The following is a 20351-nucleotide window of genomic DNA, read 5'->3' on the forward strand; positions in this document are numbered from 1 at the left end:
TTTCCATCAAATAATTCTGGGTGCCATAGTTTGGGGCCACTAGGAGGCGCATCGGAAGATGGTTGACAATAACATCTCTCCGACCCACACGAGGTAATTTGGAGGCTATGGTGGGAGTAATTAGCCTCCCTACCCCCCCCAGGATGGTGGGGGGGGGACTGCCTTGCCTGCTGTGCCCTATACCACCCCCGAATTTGTGGGGATGGGGGCACTAGGCACAAAGCCCTCCTGTGGGATTCCGGTGCTCCTGGACGCCGTCCCTGATCCGCGCCACTAGCTGCAAGAACTTCAAAAGAAACAATTTGGATGAAGGAATGCACATATCTCAAGGAAGAAGGGGGAGTAAAGACTGCTAACAGAAGAGATCTCTGATAAAATAAGACGAGTCAGAGGAACAAGAGAAATCATGAGAAGATATGCCAAGACTCGGTATGGCAAATGACTGATAGGGGAGGGAAAAAAACCTTTCCTTTCTTTCCTTATGTGATTAAACAAGAATCCCCTCCCCTCACGAGTCAGAAATGTCGTTTTAAGGACTTAAGCTGTGGATTTAAGGCTGTGTGGAGATAAACTTTCGAACCAAAGCATGTTTTAAGTAGAGCGTGGAATGTATAAGAGCTTTGGAATGACGCAGTTAAAAATGCCATCGCCATATTGGGAAGTTCTGTCGGAGGACTTAAGTCTGAGAGGAGAAATAGAGAAATAGAGCTGTTTTTATATTGTGGGTGAAACTCCTCAGTGGGACTTAAGAGCGACAGTTTTGCGAGATTAATGATGGAAAGAGTGATGTTATCTATGAAGGCGATGATATATGGAAACCATCTCGATTTGAGGATTGGAAGAACGGAAAAATTCACACAGGATTATTATTGGTGTTTATCATCTTAAGGAGACTATCAGAAGAGATCATAAAGAAAAAAGAGAAAATATATGAACAAGATGTGATGTGGAAACAGCAAGATAAGACTGGATAGAATTATGAACTCTGTTTGGACTGATTTGGACATTAACGCAGTAGCAAGAAGATGATCAGAATCCCCCTTCAGATCTTGAAATATGGGTCCCCCCAACAAAATTTAAAATTCGGCTTTGTAATTCAGAATTTATGTGATGTGATTTAATTTGATTTGATTGGCCGGTTAATAAAAATAATTTTTTTAAAAAAATTCTGGGTGCCATAGTTTACACCTCAGAGGGTTACATTTCCTAGCAACCCTTAACAAACTATAATGTCCAGAAGTCTTTGAGGGGAAGAATATAACTTTACAGGGATCGTGTATACAGCCTCCAACAAGGCTATGTCTCTGGATATGATTTGTCCCTCTGATGACAACAGCAGGCTGAGCTGAATGTGAAGCACATCCAAAATTCCTTTTTCTGGGAGGAGGCAAACAGAACCTGGGGCAAGGGAACCCTCCTGTCCACCCTCATTTCAATGGGGGTTGTGCCAGAGATTGTCCCGGTGGACTGCGCCCCAGGTCAATGACCAAAGAGGACGTGTCATTTGGTGTATCTGCCCGAAGCGCCCATTTCCCCCTCAAATCAGCTCCATTCTGGGTGGGATATTCAGGGCCAATGCAAAATTTCGTTTTCATTTTTGTTCATTTGGAAGCTGCCAGGTGGATTATGACCAGAATATTTATCTGCCATCCAAATTTCCAAGCAGAATACGCCAAGGGTAGGTGGGAGAGTGGGAGGTTCAGTGGGGAACAAGGGGAGCACAAGGGGCGGTCTTATTTTTCTAGAAAAAGAGGTGCCAGAACTCACCAGGAATGCCTCCCTTATTCTCTTATGAAGGCAATGGCACCCACCTGAGAGGTGGCAGAACAGAGTTCCGGCTGAAAAAAAACCCCTGACAAGGGGTTATGCTTCAACACCACATTACCGCACCAGTATGTTTCTTTCCACAGTCGCTCCAGGCAAAGAGATAGGTAAAGTCTAGCATGACAATTCAATTCTCTGGAGACAGAGCCTCCTGGTTCTTTTATATGCTGTTTTTCTCTCACACCTAGGGCTGAAGTGAGAGAAGCGATGGAAAATAATAAACGAGTGTAGCTATGATTTGACCGTCATAAGTTCATCCAGAAACAAGACCACAGCTAAGACAGAAATAATTAAAACCGTGAAGTTTCATTTTAAAATACTTAAAATGATTTCCCTGCCAATGCCAATATACAATATTGTCTTCATAATGCTCTTTTTTTTGGAGGGAGGGGCACAGTGCTGTAGCTGAGAGAGAGAGTGGCTGACAAGAAGCCTGCAATACAGCCTACTATTAATATTTCACAGGGCTGCACAAAGATATTTTGCTGACTGAGGAAGAGCGGCAAATGGTGCACACCAGTCAGGTACAAGCTATTTTGCCACCTGATGTGGAAAATCCTGCAAGTTTCTTTTCCTGGAAATTATATATATATATATATATTTAAAATAATATTTATTAAAGTTTTAAAGGTTACAAAAGGAAAAAAGAGAAAACACCAAGTTAGGCAAAAACTAGACAACACATCACAATAAGAAAGAAAAAAAAAAGAAAAAAATATAAAAAACAGAAAACAGAGAAATAGAAACAATTAAAAAAACACAACAAACCTTCCCATAACTTATCTTTCATTCTCTAGTTTCCTTGACCTCCTCACACCTCCCTTTTTTGTATTCTAGTTCGGTTAGCTATTTCAGCAAATCCTTTCCATCTTTCCCAGTTTTTATTATAATTTATCTTAATAGAGTGTAACTTTACCTTCCCTCCTTTCATTCATTAACAGTCTATTTTTACTTAGTCCTTTATAACATTTCTGCTAAAGCCACATAACTTCATTCCAGCCTCCTTCTAACATTCCTTAATTTTACAATGTTTCTGTAAATAAGCTTTAAATTTCTTCCAATCTTCTTCCACCGACTCTTCTCCCTGGTCTCAGATTCTGCCAGTCATTTCCGCCAATTCCATGTAGTTCTTTTCCAGGAAATTATATAGTTGTTAAGCTTTTGTTTAGGAAGACCCCCAAACTGCTGAGCTTTTTAAAGGAAAACCCTAGTTGTTCAGCTATTATTATTATTATTTATTTTTTAATTGACTTGCCTAAGATCCAGGACAAAGCGCCGCCTTTCATAAATCCCCCCCCGGACATCAATTCCGTCTCTTAGCATCAATTCCAGCCATTGCTTGTTAACTTACCATAGTGATCATGTAACCATTTGGTAAGCTGGTTATGCATGCCGTCCTATCTTTGTGGGCGAGGACAGATTCTGCACGCTTCCATGCCTCAACAGAAAACTGGAGGAGGCTTCTCTTTTCTTGCAAGGTGTTGGGTTTTTGGTGTTGTTTTTTTAAGTTCTGCTTGGCATGGAAACTGTTTATCATCGATACACACTACATAGATATAATTTCAGTATTCAGAAACACCAGTTCCTTATTCTCAGAGTCTAATGTGTCTATTAACCTCAGCATTTCAAAATACTGAAGGTGCAGTTCAAATTCCACTTGCCATTCTACTTAAATCAAGCTGGTTTCATTTGCTATCACTTGACCCGTGGTTAGCCCCAGTAATGATCTTATCTGTCAAATCTTTACTAACTGCTGGTGTTAAATTCAAGGCAGCATTTCAGCAACAACTTGGAAGCATTCATTTAGGCACTAGATCCTGCAGCTACTTGCTGCATACATTTAATAATCTGGGGCAGGGGAAGTGAAGTGTTTATCTCCAATTACGGTACGTTAAAAGGTGCTCCTATCTATTTTGAGATCAAGAAACAGACTATCAACAGCTGAACCCAGCCTCCCCCAAGCTGGTGCCTTCCAGATGTTTTAGACTCCTCCCCCCACTAGGCCCTGGCCAATGAGAGTTGCAGTCCAAAACATCTGGATGGCACAAGGATGGGAGAGGCTAGTATAACCTTAATACCCCACACAGTGTCTTCTATCCTTCTTTTGTAAAACCTTCCTCTATGTGTGTGTATCTTGGCATAATTTCATACATTTGTTCATTTTAAATCCATCACTATCTCCAAGCTCTCACAGCAGCAGCCAGCATTGAGGCCTCTACTCACGCAAACTACCTACCCAGGCCAAGAATGACAGTTCCCACATGCAGGCCTGCAGCATATATGGTTATATTTTGTAGTGACTTTTGGCATGTTGCTGAGAATACTCAGAAATATTCAGCACAGTCAACATGTGTTGAGCCCTGCTGATATCGCTGGTTCAACATGTGACTGTCTCAAAATGGGTGAGCTACAGGTTCTGAGAAACCAGAAAGAACTGCAGCTGCCACACTGGGCAAGACATATAGGTCATAATATTGAAATGGCCGCATGGGAGAAGCTGTGGAATGCAGATTTAAAATTTACAGCAGAAGGAAAACTACATGAAAATGATGTATAGATGGTATTTCTTTGGCGATCACTCATAGCCGAGTAAGATTGTCTTCCATAAACATGGTTTTAACAGTGAGTCAGTAAGTGACTATGGGAGCCAATTCTGGATCCACACATCCTTCCACAGTAGGGACATTGGTTTCCAGGCGGGAGTTGATCACGGTGTGGATTTGCCAAGCGTTACTTCCTCTTAGCACATTTCTCCCTTTCGTCCTGAGTTTGAGCATCTTCAAAGCCCATGACACCTTTGGTAAAGGCTGTTCTCCAACTGGAGCGCTCGCAGGCCAGTGTTTCCCAGTTGTCAGTGTTTATACTACATTTTTTAAGATTTGCCTCGAGAGAGTCTTTAAACCTCTTTTGTTGACCACCAGCATTCCGCTTTCCAGTTTTAAGTTCGGAATAGAATACAGTGATACCTCGGGATGCGAACGGGATCCATTCCGGAGCCCTGTTTGCATTCTGAAGCGAACGTAACAAGCAACGGCGCGTCTGTGGGTCGTATTTTGCTGCTTCCACACATACGCATGACGTCATTGTGAGTGTCTGCGCATGCGCAAGCGGCGAAACCCGGAAGTAACGCACTCCGTTACTTCTGGGTTGCTGCGGAGTGCAACTCGAACGCGCTCAACCTGAAGCACATTCAACCCAAGGTATGACTGTAGTTGCTTTGGAAGATGATCATCAGGCATCCGCACACAGTGGAGGAGCTTCATGCTCCAGCACCAGGGGGGTGGGCAGAGAGCAGGCTAGCGCATGTTCCGGGGCGGGGCACACCGCCCACAGGGGTGGGACGTGCATTATGGGGGTGGGGCGCCCAGTGTGGGCAGGAGGCAGCCGCGATGGAACCCCACCGGGATCGCGTTGCCAGGGGCAGTGCACTCCCCCCACTCTCCTCTTCCTCCGCCAGTGTCCACACAACATGACTAGTCCAACGAAGTTGATGTTGAAGAATCATTGCTTCAACACTGGCGATCTTTGCTTCTTCCAGTACACTGATATTAGTTCGCCTGTCTTCCCAAGTGATGTGTAAATTTTTTCAGAGACACCGTCGATGGAATCTTTCGAGGAGTTGGAGATGGTGTTTATAAGTGGTCCATGTTTCACAAGCATATAGTAAGGCTGGTAGTACAATAGCTTTGTAAACAAGCATTTTGGTTTCCGTGTGAATGTCCCAGACCTCAAACACTCTGCATTTCAATCGGGAGAAAGCCGCATTCGCAGAGTTCAGGTGATGCTGGATTTCGGCATCCGTGTTGGCCCTTGGGGAAAGATAACTGCCTAGGTAGGAGAAGCGATTTTCCAACATTACACCATTGAGTTGGATTTGTGGCGCTGCAGAGGGGTTATTTTGTACTTGTTGGCGCAGCACTTTGGTTCTTTGGATGTTGAGTGATAGGCCAAGCTTTTCATAAGCTTCTGCAAAGATATTTAGGATGGTTTGGAGGTCATCCTGAGTGTGCGCACAGTACGTTGTCATCAGCATACTGAAGCTGTATGACGGAAGTTACAGTAATCTTACTCTTTGCTTTCAGCCTGCTCAGACTGAAGAGCTTTCCATCTGTTCAATATATGATTTCTACTCCGGTGGGGAGTTTCCCTTTGACGAAGTGTAGGATCCTGGCAATGAAAATAATGAATGGAGTTGGGGCAATAACACAACCCTGTTTAACACCTGATCCCACTGTGAATGGTTCACTTTGAGAGCCATTGTTACCTGCAATTGTTGCTGTCATATTATCATGGAGGAGCTGAATGATTCAGTTACAGACAGGTAGCCGTGTTGGTCTGCCATAGTCAAAACAAAAAAAATTCCTTCCAATAGCACCTTAAAGACCAACTAAGTTAGTTCTTGGTATGAGCTTTCGTGTGCATGCACACTTCTTCAGAAGTGTGCATGCACACGAAAGCTCATACCAAGAACTAACTTAGTTGGTCTTTAAGGTGCTACTGGAAGGAATTTTTTTTTGTTTTGAGCTGAATGATGTTTACAAATTTATCTGGACAGCCAATTTTCAAAAGGATAGTCCACAGGGTATTTAACCCCTAGTGGCTTAGCAAAAAGGTATAAATCAAAATCAAACACATGCTGGAAATGTAAAGAAAAAGAAGGTACTTTGTCGTGGTCTTGTAAAAGAGCAAAAGCTTTCTGGGAAATGATTTATAATGAATTGAAGAAAATGTTTAAGATAACCTTTAGCAAAAAAACAGAAGGTTTTCTTCTAGGGGTAGTAGGTACAGAGATACCAAAAGACAAAAAACAAAAAACAAACAAACAAAAAACGTGTTTATGTATGCTACAACTGTTTTTTTGCCCAGAGGTGGAAAGAATATGCAGCACCAACCAACGAAGAGTGGCTGATTAAATTAATGGACTATGCCAAAAGGGCAAAACTAACAGGTGTCATAAGAAACCAAGAAGGAAAAAAATTCATTAAAAACTGGGGGAAATTTGTGGAATATCTGAAAAATTCTTGTATGCAAGTAAGTTCATTAGCAGGGTTAAAGTAAAACAAGCAGTTAAACATATTATCCAGAGAAATTAAACCATAACTTAAAAATGGATTAATGTGGAAAATGCAGTATGAAAAACTAAAATAAAAAAAACCACAAGAAGGGGGAGGAAAGTCAAATATGCATGTGTATTGGAATTGTATGTGATCTGTGTCTTTGTGATTTGTATGTCTGTAAATTTTGGAAAACTAGAAAAATAATAAAATCAAATCAAAATGAACTGCAGCTGCCATACTTTGCAAAAGCAGTAACAAGAACCAGTCAATTTTGGATTTCTGACCCATACAGTACATTATTGATGTTCTCCCTTTGCCATTAATTCTGCCTCTTCCCTACAGCCTACCATGCTCAGAAAATACATGTTCATGAAGTGCATTAGATGTGGGAGGCTAGAAGCATCCCACTCCAATAAGTGCAAAATTCTCAACAGCAGAACATGGGGGCAATACTTGAGAAGATGCAAGATATAGATCCCAGTACATAGAGCCAATAATAACATAAAGGTGGAAGAAGGAGATATAGTTTGACATGAATGTCTTCATAAAACACAGATTTCACAATGAATTCACATGCTAAAATTCAATTAAGCATTATTTTCTCCAGGGAAGGAAGATATCTTCAACCTATCTGGGTGACAAAGTGTAACATTACAAACATTCAGAGGGAAAATATTTAAGACACCTGCAAAATAGTGTTTGATGTATTTCTGGACAGCCAATGGCCAAGTATGTATACAGTGGTATCTTGGTTCTCGAACGGCTTAGTTGTTGAACAAATTGGCTCCCAAACGCCACAAACCTGGAAGTGAGTGTTCCGGTGTTACGGAAATTACGGGGGGTAGGGGCACGTCTTTAAAGTTGTTAAATGTTACAAATATTATGCATAAATGTATCCTTTCGACTTGACAGCTCAGGGAAGTTACCTAGCTTTAAAAATAATATAAAATCAACTCCTTTGCCAGTTTCCTTCATTCCACCGCCAATTTGCTTCATTAGCCAAGGACTTGGAAACCACTTGGTCCCCATCATAATCCCTCAAGCGGGAGGTCACATACTCACACGAAGGTACTCATAGGTGTCAATCGCTGGGCAAAGGCACTCCTCCGGACTTGCCCAGGTGGCAGACTATGCAAAACAAAGTTCTATTGCCCCTTTGTAGTACAGTGGTGCCTCGCAAGACAAAAAGAATCCGTTCCGCGAGTCTCTTCGTCTTGCGGTTTTTTCGTCTTGCGAAGCAAGCCCATTAGCGGCTTAGCGGATCAGCTGTTAAGCGGTTTAGCGGATCAGCTGATAAGCGGCTTAGTGGCTTAGAAAAGGGGGGGGGGGAAGGAAAAAAACCCTGCAGGAACTCGCAATACATTTTCGTCTTGCGAAGCAAGCCCATAGGAAATTCGTTTTGCGAAGCACCTCCAAAACGGAAAACCCTTTCATCTAGCGGGTTTTCCGTCTTGCGAGGCATTCGTCTTGCGGGGCACCACTGTAGGTGCTTAGAATGTACTTCCCAATACATATCCTGTATCCACCTGTTGCCCCAACACATTCCTCCTATATTAATCAGGATGTAGCCATGATGTAGTGATGATGCTTAATGAACTGTATGCTGGGATAAGATAGAAACTTTTAAAAGTCCTTGTCACCCCATCCTCGGGGTGCAAAATTCCTCTTTGAACCTGTTGCGCAATAAACTTTGGTCTATTTGGTGGCTGGACTCCTTCCTTTATTCCTCCGACGAGCTGGGTGACTGAGCAGCCTCGCACCTAGATTTTTCCGTAACATCCGGTTTGCAAACATTTTTGGGAAGCCGAATGTCTGATGCAGCTTCCGCGGCTTCCTGTTGAGTGCAGGAAGCTCCTGCAGCCAATTGGAAGCTTCGCCTTGCTTTTCGAACAGTTTCAGGAGTCGAACTGGAACGGACTAAGTTTGAGAACCAAGGTACCACTGTATTTTATTTATTAATTTTATTAAATTTGTATCCTGCCCCTCTTCCCAAAGGAGCCCAAGGCAGCAAATGCATCAGGATGAGCGTCCGTATACTCCTGAAGCGCCGGGCAAAAAATTCACTGTGGGCTCCCAAAGGGCCTAGAACTTCTACAATATTGTTGGGATGCCAATACAGTAGTACCTCGGGTTACAGACACTTCAGGTTACAGACGCTTCAGGTTAAAGAACTTTGCTTCAGGATGAAAACAGAAATTGCGTGGCGGCGGCAGCGGGAGGCCCCATTAGCTAAAGTGGTGCTTCAGGTTAAGAACAGTTTCAGGTTAAGAACGGACCTCCAGAACGAATTACGTTCTTAACCTGAGGTACCACTGTAACTAATAAAAACTATCCTCACTTCTCAAAATATTCAGTACTTTGTTCATTTCCCCCTTATCTTACACTCTGGGTGAGTTTTGCAACCTGGGCAATGTGCCAACACCATTTGCACCATTCTGTTAAAGAGGCTACATTAGAACTGCACCACTTGCTGGGTACTTGAATTTTGGTATTTGATAGCAAGTTAAACTGGGGGACGTGAGCAGCACTGTGGGTAAAACCTCAGCGCCTAGGACTTGCCGATTGCATGGTCGGCGGTTCGAATCCCCGCGGCGGGGTGCGCTCCTGTCGTTCGGTCCCAGCGCCTGCCAACCTAGCAGTTCGAAAGCATCCTCGGGTGCAAGTAGATAAATAGGGACCGCTTACCAGTGGGAAGGTAAACGGCGTTCCGTGTGCTGCGCTGGCTCGCCAGATGCAGCTTGTCACGCTGGCCACGTGACCCGGAAGTGTCTGCGGACAGCGCTGGCTCCCGGCCTCTAGAGTGAGATGAGCGCACAACCCTAGAGTCTGTCAAGACTGGCCCAAACGGGTAGGGGTACCTTTACCTTTATAACTCAAACTGGGATTCACCTATAGGGCTGCCATATGTCCGGAATTTCCCGGGATTCAGCCCTCATAAACAGCGTCCGGGCAGAAAATCACTTTTTTAAAAAATGTCCAGATGTATGGCAAATTTCCTTTAAAATAGCTCAAAATGTTTTTTTAAAAAAAATGCAAAAAAGCTCAACAACTTTGGTCAGAATTAATAAAAGCTCAACAACCTTTGTGTTGGGATTTTCACTTTTTGAAATACGGCAACCCTACCTAACAAAGGTAAGGTAAAAAAAGGTAAAGGTACCCCTGCCCGTACGGGCCAGTCCTGACAGACTCTGGGGTTGTGCGCCCATCTCACTTAAGAGGCCAGGGGCCAGCGCTGTCCGGAGACACTTCCGGGTCACGTGGCCAGCGTGACATCGCTGCTCTGGCGAGCCAGAGCCGCACATGGAAACGCCGTTTACCTTCCCGCTGGTAAGCGGTCCCTATTTATCTACTTGCACCCGGAGGTGCTTTCGAACTGCTAGGTTGGCAGGCGCTGGGATCGAGCAGCGGGAGCGCACCCCGCCGCAGGGATTCGAACCGCCGACCTTTCGATCGGCAAGTCCTAGGCGCTGAGGCTTTAACCCACAGCGCCACCTGAGTCCCACCTAACAAAGGTACAAACAGCAAAATATAAGCTATTGGTATAGGCACCAAAGCAGTGAAAGTGGAACTGTACAGAATGAATGCAGGTAATTTCAAGACCACTGTAGAGCACTGGCAAGGCTGGGGTTCTTTTAAACTCTAGTTTATATAATATTAAGCTAAAATACACAAGGCAAATACATAAATAAAACCTGACTGAGATATACGAACAAACTAAAACAACAATAAGCAGGGCTTTGTAGATTTTTTTAAAAAACCTATGAAAATAAATAAAATTTATTTCTTTGACAGGTAAACTGGCCTGGCAAACTAAGGCAGAGAAATGAACAAAGCAGTTTTTGAGGAAGTAGCTAAGCAGGTCTCTGGAGGCAAACAAGATGAGTCTTGCAGTTCTTTAAAAATTAACAGATCAACAGTGGTATTAGCTTTCTCTGTTGGCTGTGTGTGTGTGTGTGTGTGTGTGTGTGTGTATACAAACAAATCCAAATGACAAGAAATGGGATTACACCAAAACATTAGGAAGAACTTTCTGGTGGTAGGAGCTGTTTGACAGTGGAACAGACTGCCACAAGACTTTCATTGGAGGTTTTTAAGCAGAGGTTGGATGGTCATCTGCCAAGGATGGGGGTTGGACTAGATGACCCTCAGGGTCCCTTCCAGCTCTACAAGTGTATGATTCTATCATTTACGGAGGTAGAAATTGTGGGTCCAAAAGGCCATCCATGTAAAGAGGCAGTGGCACATCCCTAACATTTCTATACAGAACAATTCTTCAATCAACAAGGGATTTGACACAACTTCTCTTGGCATTCTAAAAAAATTGTGAGGGTTTTTTCTTTTTGGTTTTTTTAAAAAAGCAGATTAGGAGGCATTTCCACCATGTGGGTACACACTTCATTGGAAACCTGTTTCACAATCTGGTAACCGATGAATCACTGTCAAGCTGGGAGGAGGTGTGAAGTCAATTTCCACAGGTGCACCATCTTATATCACATGTTGTTTTAAAAATGACATTAATCATCCACTGCCATTTTGAACAAGTTTTTGGTACTCTGGCAAATCCAAGTTCAACAAAACCATCATATCTGAATGATATGCACATGTGAGCCGTTTCCTTTTAATCTTTCAAACACAAGAGTGGGTGGCCGACTGTCATTTTCTAAAAGCTACTTGTGTGTACGCATTTTTGAGAAACTGAAAAGCAGCTAAATAAATGCCCTCGCACAGTTCAAATATGACATATCTATAGCATGGTAATCCTAATTAATTGGTTGGCATCCATCTGTCTCAGGAGACACTGGAAGAAGAGCGTGCCTTCAGGGATGAAGTCAACCAACTTGGGGAATCGCAGCACCTGCTGTGGCTGCACAGGCAGAAACAGGACCTCTTCAAAACCTAGTAAGTGACCAAGGAAAATGGATGCAGAAAGAGACAGGGCTCAGTTCCCCAATTTTCCTCTCTCTCTCTCTTTAGCGAACATATCAACATTGCCATTTCTTACAAAGATATGTAACCACAAGAATGGGGGCGGGGTTAGCATAAGGAGCCCTTCAGCAAGTTAACACAACACTCAGTCTCAGTCTTTGCAATATTTATTTTAGGGAACTACTCCTACATATTCGGGCTCACTGCACCTGCTTTTCATTTTCTTTTTAACACAGCAACCTCTAAATGCATACAAATGAAACAAGTTTCAGATCCCAAACCGTTCGTTCCCAAACCATGTGCCATTGTGCACCAATTGCGCCGCTGAGGGAACTGCTTTGGGCTGTGAGAAAGAGCATTACGTAAGGCGGCTCTGGTGGTGAGCCCCACTCACCCACTCGGCTGCCTATTGTGTCTCGCCTTGCTTTAGGGATATAATGGGAATAAATAATTTCACCATGCTGGGCCCACCTCTTTCTAATCAAGCTGCAGCTGGGAGCAGGTTATTCCGTTGTATCAAGTACAAATGGAATTGTCTAGGCCAGGGCTGGCCCACTCAGAAAGCATGCTGAGGCAGCTGCCTCAGGTGGCAGGTCTACAGGGGCAGCAGATCCCAATGTAGACCTTTATAGGCCAGCCTTTCTCTACCTGCTGCCCTCCAGCTGTTATACTGAAGGGAGCTGCAGTCCAGAACAGCTGGAGGGCACCAGGTTGGAAGAGGCTGGACTCGTCACACAGGAAATTCCCTTACACCAGGTCAGACTATTGGTCCATCTAGCCAAGTGTTATTCCCACTCTGGCGAGCAGCAGCCGACATCCTTCCCATTAGTGTCATACCTCATGTTACGTCCGCTTCATGTTACGTTCTTTCAGGTTACGTCCCATGGCAACCTGGAAGGGTTACTTCTGGGTTTCGCCGCATGCGCAGACGCGCAAAATGATGTCCCACACATGCGCAGAAGCGAAGAATTGCAACCCGAGCATGCACAGATGCGCCACTGCAGGTTGCGTTCCTTTCATGTTGTGAACGGGCCTCTGGAACGGGTCCCGTTCATAACCAGAGGTACCACTGTACATCTATCTGATCATTTTAAGTGGAGGTGCCAGGGACTAAAACCTGGGCCTTTCTGCATCCAAGACATACGTCCAGCCACTGTGCTTGCTGCCTTCCCCATTCGGTGCAGCAGAACTAGCTCACAGAGGCTGCCCCCTACCTCTCTGAAGGAGTCACTATGTTGGGCTTGCCCCCACTCCAGCCAGGAGGTGTGTCCAGAACAGTGACTCATGCAGAAATATAGGGAGAAGCCTTCTTTGAAGGCAAGTCATTCTTATTCTCTCTTAAAGGAAACCCTTTCCCATTTACATTTAGAAGAATGCATAAGGAGCTGAGTGAGCAGGAGGGGCCCCCAAGCACAGCACACGAGGACCCCAAACGCACACAGCAAGGGGCGCTTTCTAAGGAAGTCCCTCTCAGCAGTACAACACGTTGTTTGAAGCTGTTGGGTCACCCATCTGCTAAGGAGCAATGAAAGAGAAAACCCTACCACCCCATGATGATCAGAACATTATCTGACTTCCACAGCATCATGAGGAAGGGCAGTGGGGTGGAAAGCAGAGGGAGAAGGAGGAAGCACTGAAAACAAAGGCAGTCGTCAGGAGTGGGTGCCAGGAGCAGGTTAGTAATACTCACACAGCTCCAGTGAAGTTAACTTTTTATTCAAAGAAACTAGACAGCCCAGAAGGCCAGGCCTGCAGAGCACAGCAACTCTTCCAGGTAGAACTTGCCCCTATGTGAGGACTAAAGGTCCTTGCCTTCTCATAGTTGCCTAAGCTTCCTCCTTCCCTGAGTCCTTCCCATGCAATCTGCGACTCTGTTGTATTACCTGTCTTTGCTCCACCCTCTTCATACCTCTTCTGGTTCTGGGAGACCAGGGGGGAGGGGAAGCCCCCCAGACTTCTTCAGCAGCCTGCCTCATCTCTTCCTCTTAGCCCCTCTCCTCTACAGCCTCTGGTTCTGGGCTGCTCTCTGCCACAGCCTCTTCCTGCTCACTGATCCTTGTTGCCCTTTCAGTTTCTGACACCTCGTCCTCTGCCCCCTCTTCTCCCTCTGGCCACTCATCGTCATCCAACCACCAATCCCCTGGGGTTTCATGGGGGGTTCCCCAGCTGGTGCCTCCCATCAACCCTCTGGATCCAGCCAGTCCATGAAAACAGTGACTAGCTAAGAGAAAAAGTCAGCAGTGACTCAGATATGGAGTAAGTGCCCTCTGCTAGGCAGGAAGAGGGGTGTTTATGTACCAAATGGTCTTCGAGAGAAGGCATGCTCACTGCCAGAGCCATGCTGAGGTTCATCAGAGCAGCACCATCACTCTTGTGGTAAAAGCTGCACCTCTCACTGCTTTCACATGGCGATGCTCTCCGGAACCCAATTACACATGAGCGTTAGTAGCTTCTCTCTGCAGGCACCCTAATCTCACCCCACCTATAGCACACAAGGGAGGCTCTCTGAACACAGGGACACCACTGCTCCATTTCCGTGCTCCCTCTGCCAGTCCTAAACTACCCTCAGAACTGTGAACATGCAGAAGGTTACCTCTAAGATCAGTGAAAGAAAAGGCAGGCACACTTGAAATGTGCGCGGTGGAACAGCAAGTGCAGGGTCTGAAGAACTGGGGATGCCGTTCAGTGGAGCTCAAAGCTCGTCTTAGCTACAGAGTTGTGGCAACATGATATGGCTAAAATTGGATGGAGTCAGGATTGGGGCATGTATATTTCATTAACCTCCCCCCTCCCCATCATATTTTTTTTAAAAAAATAATATTTATTACTTTTAAACACTACAAAAAAGGAGGACAATACAATACAAAAACACAACATAACACTAACACATTAAACTAACAAAACGAAACAAAAACTGTCCCTCAGATCTTGTGGGGGGCCAGACTACCGTATTTTTCGTCCCATAGGACGCTCCGTCCCATAGGACGCACCTAGTTTTTTGGGGGGGAAATAAAGGAATTTCCCCCCCTTTATTTCCCCCCCAAAACCAGGTCAGGGAAACCAAACCAGGTCGAGGAACAGCAGGATGGCGGCGCTGCGCCTCCCTGCTGTCCCCCGAGCTTGTGGGGCTGGCCAATGCGCGGGGCGCTCTGCTTCAGCGCGCCCTGCCCACGGGCAGCAGGCTGCTATCCGCAGTGTGGGGAGCCCTGCGGGGAACTCCTGCAGGGCTCCCCATGCTGCGGATGTTTGCCCGGCGCGAGGGGCGCTCTGCTTCAGGATGAGATACACGCTGCATTTGCAAGATATTAAAATCCCAGCCTACACTTACCTGTGTTAAATAGCCATCCTTGAAGGTGAGCCAGACAATGCAATGCTAGGGTGCTGTAGCTGTTACTCTCAAACTAGGACTGGGGGAGAGCTGGGTTCACTTCCCCACTCGGCCATGGACCTTACTGGGTAGTCTTGGGAAGATCACTCCCTCTCCCTCTCCTAACTCAGAGGGCTACTTAAGAGGAAAGTAGGAAGAGCCACGACTACCACCTGGGCGCCTTGGAAGATCAGCAAGTTAAAAATGTTTTGCATGCATCAGCTTTGCATGTGCTCACCCCCACAACTTGAGTATTGTATTTGGACTGTGGGCACCCTATCTGGCCTGGTCTGTCGCTCCAAGAGACTTAAACCTAGCTATCAATAAGAAGTCCTCAGTTCAAATCTCACCTGTGCTATCAACACATTAGATGGCCTTCTGCAAGTCACACTAATATTGTTTGTTTGTTTGTTTGTTTGTTTGTTTAGGAGGCTGCTCAAAGCTAATAATATTGGGCCTACCTCATCCTCGTTATTGTAAGAGTTACTGTATGCAAAGTGTCTAAAACGCTCCAACATGACATATCACATATTATGATAAAGGATTACTAGCTTTATAATTACTACATGAAAATGGTTGCAAGTCATGAAGACTGTTGCTAAATTCAAGTCACATTTAGAAGAATGTAAGGCATACTATTTCTATCTGCAGCTCCACAAATAATATCGAAGCCACAGTATAATTAAGGCGTAGGGGTGATATTTTCTTTGCAGCATCGTGAAAACAGTAGGCAAAAAAAACACCACGTCAGTCAATACACTTCATCCACACTTGATCAAATGGTACAGGAATGCCTTTTACCAGCTTCTGTCATTTCTGGACTCATCCACTGGCTACCTCAAAGTTGGATTGCTGCAATGTGCTCTATTGTGGGGCTGCCTTTGGGGCTGATCCGGAACCTGCAGTAGCGACAAATGTGGTGCCTCGGCTACTCAATGGATTACATTATTGTGCAGATATTATTACCTAAAGGAGCTCAATTGGCTGATCATTAGCTATCAGGCTAGGTTTAACTTCCTGGTTCTGGCTTTAAAAGGTAAAGGACCCCTGACAGTTAAGTCCAGTCACGAATGACTCTGGGGTTGTGGCGCTCATCTCGCTTTACTGGCCGAGAGAGCCGAAGTTTGTCCGCAGACAGTTTTTCCGGATCATGTGGCCAGCATGACTAAGCCGCTTCTGGTGAAACCAGAGCAGCGCATGGAAAAAAAGCTGCTAGGTTAGCAAGAGCTGGGACCAAGCAACGGGAGCTCACCCCGTCGCGTGGATTCGAACCGCCGACCTTCTGCTTGGCAAGCCCTAGGCTCAGTGGTTTAGACCACAGCGCCACCCACGTCCCTTTGGTTCTGGCTTACAAAGCCCCAAACAGCTTGGGACCAGATTGACAGATTGCCTCCTCCCATATTGCCCTGTCTGATCAGCTGAGGCCTCTTGGTTGTAGAACATTGTGAAGAAGTGCATTTGGGGGTGATCAGGAATAGAGCCTTCTCTTGGTGGCTCTTGGTGGCAGGTCCCGCTGGACACCAACACTGATGGTGTTTGGGCGCCTTCAGAAGATGCATTTGTGACCCTAGGATCTTTGCTGGTGTCTAGTTCCAGAGGTGGTTTTGTGTTGATTTGCCCTGGATAACTGCTGTGTTTTACTTTTGAAGATTTTAACTGTTTAGTGTTGTAACCTGTTTGAGGAATCATTTTATTTTTCCTGCTGTGTAGCATATGAAAGGCAGTATACATACAAGTCCAAAGTATTGTAAGGACCATTGGTAAAAGAAGGAGGAAATGCTTAAACCTATCGCCTGGACAAATAAACAATGGTTGGCTTACATGTGCAGAAGCACAAACCATAGTCTGGATTTTGAACTCTGATTAGTGCAGAACATGGTTAGGCATGATGTCTGAAGAGATATAGCAAAAGATGTCTAGTGGACGTCACTTAAAGATGGCATTTAGTTTCTAACAGTGCAAATTCCAGGACTGGAAACAACACTTTCAGACCCGGGAACCCTATGGCTTAGTCCTGGGAATCTGTAGCTTTATGTTGGATGAAATTCTCTCTTCACATGGTCAGAAGCACTTTCATCACTTCTCACTTCATATGCTTCAGGACAGCCTGGGCATTGCATAAAGACACCGCAGATGGGCCTACATAAATTAATTAAACCCTACTCCAAGATTATATGAGTGATGGTGACTTTCTCTTCTTCATCAAGGAGACTGCAAAATGAGGTAGGGGAGGTTATGAATCGCTGCATTATTAACTGAAAGTATTAACTGTCATCATCATCTTCATCATCATCATCATCACTATTAGATTATCCATCCATCACCGGAAACCCCCAGAATGGATTACAGCAAAATAAAATACAAAATAAAAACAGTTCAAAACAAAATACAATCACAAATAGAACTATGAAACTAGCTGTCCACATCCAGTCAACTTTTTGCTATTTCATATGTCTCTTAGCTTCCAATGTCTACCAATGTGAAATAAAGAGAAACAGATTTTCTCATTTATCACATTTATATCCTCACTTTCCTCCAAGGAACCAAAGATCCATTTTATCCTCAAAAGAATCCTGTGAGTTGGATTACACCAATGATGGTTGGCCCAAGGTTACTCAGCTAAGAAATCTGAATTTGCCTGGGTCACCCCAGTCCCAGCACTCTAACTAATACAGCAGCCTTTGTCAGCCTGGTTCCCTTCCAGATGTTTTGGATTACAACTCCCATCAGCCTTCAGCCAACCTGCTGTGGTCCAAAACACCTGGAGAGCACAAAGTTGGAAAAGTCTGCACTACACTTTCTGCGGCCTTCCAGGGACCCGCTGCAAATACAGCTCGGGAAATGGTAAATTTGGTTTCTTAGGAACAGATTGCTTACAAGAAATGATGGGCTTTGAAAAAGTTTTGTTTCCATTTTTAGAATGCCTCGCCTTCACTAAGCACATGGTCCAGCCACGGGGACTTCTGCTGTTTCGCTTTTCCCTTCCGCATGAGCTGAGCATCCCTGTGCCTTTTTCTCTCTTGTATCCTTCCTTGCTGCTGGGACAGTATGCAGATGAATGGACTGCGCTACTCTCTGGGAACCTAGCATATGCATACATTCTCATGCCTCCATAATTCCAAACAATTTGTTTATATACCATAAACACCTTTCAAGCTCTGTGAAATAAGAGGGACAAGGCTAAACAACTGTTAAAGTGAATTATTTTTAAGAAATAACTAGAAGTGCCTGGACATGTGGAGAGTTTATTTGTTACCTCCAAAGCTCATACTGCCTGCAAGGAGCCAAGAGAACTGTCTATTGATTCAATTTCCAGGGGGGCTCACAAACATACCAGCCAGGCAGAACCTGCTTAGGCCCAGAGTCCATGGGACTCTGGGTGGGTGCCCCATTCTGTGTCTCTCACCATATCCATACTACTCCAGCTGTTGAATCTCATTCATGTCACAGTCCTAATTCTTCTGTGCACACAATGTGTGTTATCAGCACACAATGCTTCACAGAGCATTTGTGGAACTTCTGGAGTAGCCAAGCAAAATCACTAATGTCAAAGATGTGGTGGGTTGGCCTCCAGGGGCTTTCCCTAAAAAGCTTTAGCAACTGGATGTTTCCATTGCAGTCTTTTGCTGTTCAACACTTCCTAACAACCAAAGTGGGAAAGTGGGAATGAAATGTAGCAATATAAAACACCTTGGCTTTGGAATGTGTTCACAGTCAAAGGCTCACCCAGACCCACTCCAACTCTTTCTCGCCGTTTTTTTTATCCCCCGCCCCCTCACCCTTTTTAGTGTTTGTCAATTGCTCTATTCCATTTGGGTGCTGTCATGCTCAAGCTGTAGTTTACTCTACATATTAAGGTCTATAAAATAATAATGTTTGTATAGCTGCCCTGATAATGTACTTAAAGCGTAGGGCAGAAATCTAAACAAGTTATTTAAGTAAATAAATGCAATAATTCTACCCCTTTTAATCCTTGCTCCCCCCATTTCTCCCTTGCCAGTGCCCTGTATTTAGAATGGAACTTCCTCGGGGCAGGGACTGCTGCTTGTCATTTTTCCATGCTGCCAAACACTACATAAACAGACTGTAGCCTGACCCCACTGGGAAATTCTTATATTCCTACGACTGAGGTCCAGCCTCGGTCTCTTCAGTCTGGTTTTGCCCCAACGGATGGAGCAGGGAGAAAGGAGGCGGAAAAAGGAACCTTCTCCCAGATCTCATTTTCAGCAAAGCCAAATGACGATTCGCAGGCGCCGCTAATCTTTCCCTGGCGCTGCCCAGGGACTCGCGTGACCCCGCAGCCCACCCGAGGCAGGCGGCCCTCGGCTTCCCCGCTGGTCTTCGGCCATTCCGTCCCCCTCTGCCGTGCGGGGAGCGCGGCCACCTCCGGCGGCGGGGGCCCCCCGGCAGCAAAGGAAAGCGCCGCTCGGTTGGCACCGAGCACACCTGCGCCCTGCGGGAAGGAACAAGCCCGGGCTGGGCTTCTGCTCGGAGGCTCCCCCGGGATGGCGGAGGAGAGAGCGGCGGCTGCCGCCCTGTCTCTGCTGCCCGCCCGCCCGCCGGCCGGCCGGCCTGCCTGCCTCCCTGCGTCGGCGAAGAGGGCGCGCGGATTGCGCGCCGCATCCCGGGCACCGCGGCAGGCTTGGCCAGGGCGGAGAGGAGGGAGAAGGGACCCGCCGCGCGCCCTGATTTACCTGCAGCCGCCTCCGGCGTATGATCCCGGAGTCGTCCATCGCTGGCCGGCCCGAAGAGCTGGCCCCATGGGCGCCGCCGCGCGCCTAGTGCCAGCCGAGCCGAGCCGAGCCGAGCGCGCCTTCCAGGCCGCGGCTGCGCTGCGCTGCGCTGGGCCGGCGTTCAGGGCGGGGCTGGCCAGGTGGGCTGCGCGGAGGGGGCGCCCCCCGACTGCGGCACAGCCCCGGCCTCGCGGCGGGCTTGGCGGGCGCCTGGCCCGGGGCGCGCCGGGCGGATCCTCTCTCGGCGCCCGGGCAGCAACGCCGCGCCCCTGGGCTCGCCGGCAGCATGCGCGCCCGAGGCTGCCGGAGCTGGAGCGGCGGCACAAGGAGGCGGCGAGGGCGGCGGCCGCCCCTCCCCGGCTCCCGCTCCTGTGCGCCGCGGGCGGGGCCGACGTGCGCTCCGGCTGCCACCAAGCCCGACCGGGATGCGGCGCCCCCTGGCCG

The 20351-nt window shown here is 46.3% G+C and overlaps 1 protein-coding gene across 1 annotated transcript in view; it reads right to left on the reverse strand.

Annotated features, from left to right (window-relative positions):
• Window positions 1-19961, reverse strand: part of MAST1 (microtubule associated serine/threonine kinase 1) — a 99576-nt gene extending 79615 nt beyond the window's left edge. Inside the window, exon 1 of the mRNA XM_079959983.1 lies at window positions 19869-19961. Within this exon, the coding sequence (XP_079816109.1) occupies window positions 19869-19907 (39 nt within the window). The 5' untranslated portion in view covers window positions 19908-19961. The remainder of the gene's footprint in view (window positions 1-19868) is intronic.
• Between the last annotated feature and the right edge of the window lie 390 nt (window positions 19962-20351).

This window comes from Podarcis cretensis, assembly GCF_951804945.1.
Source record: "Podarcis cretensis genome assembly, chromosome: 17".
In the NCBI taxonomy this organism is placed as follows: domain Eukaryota; kingdom Metazoa; phylum Chordata; class Lepidosauria; order Squamata; family Lacertidae; genus Podarcis; species Podarcis cretensis.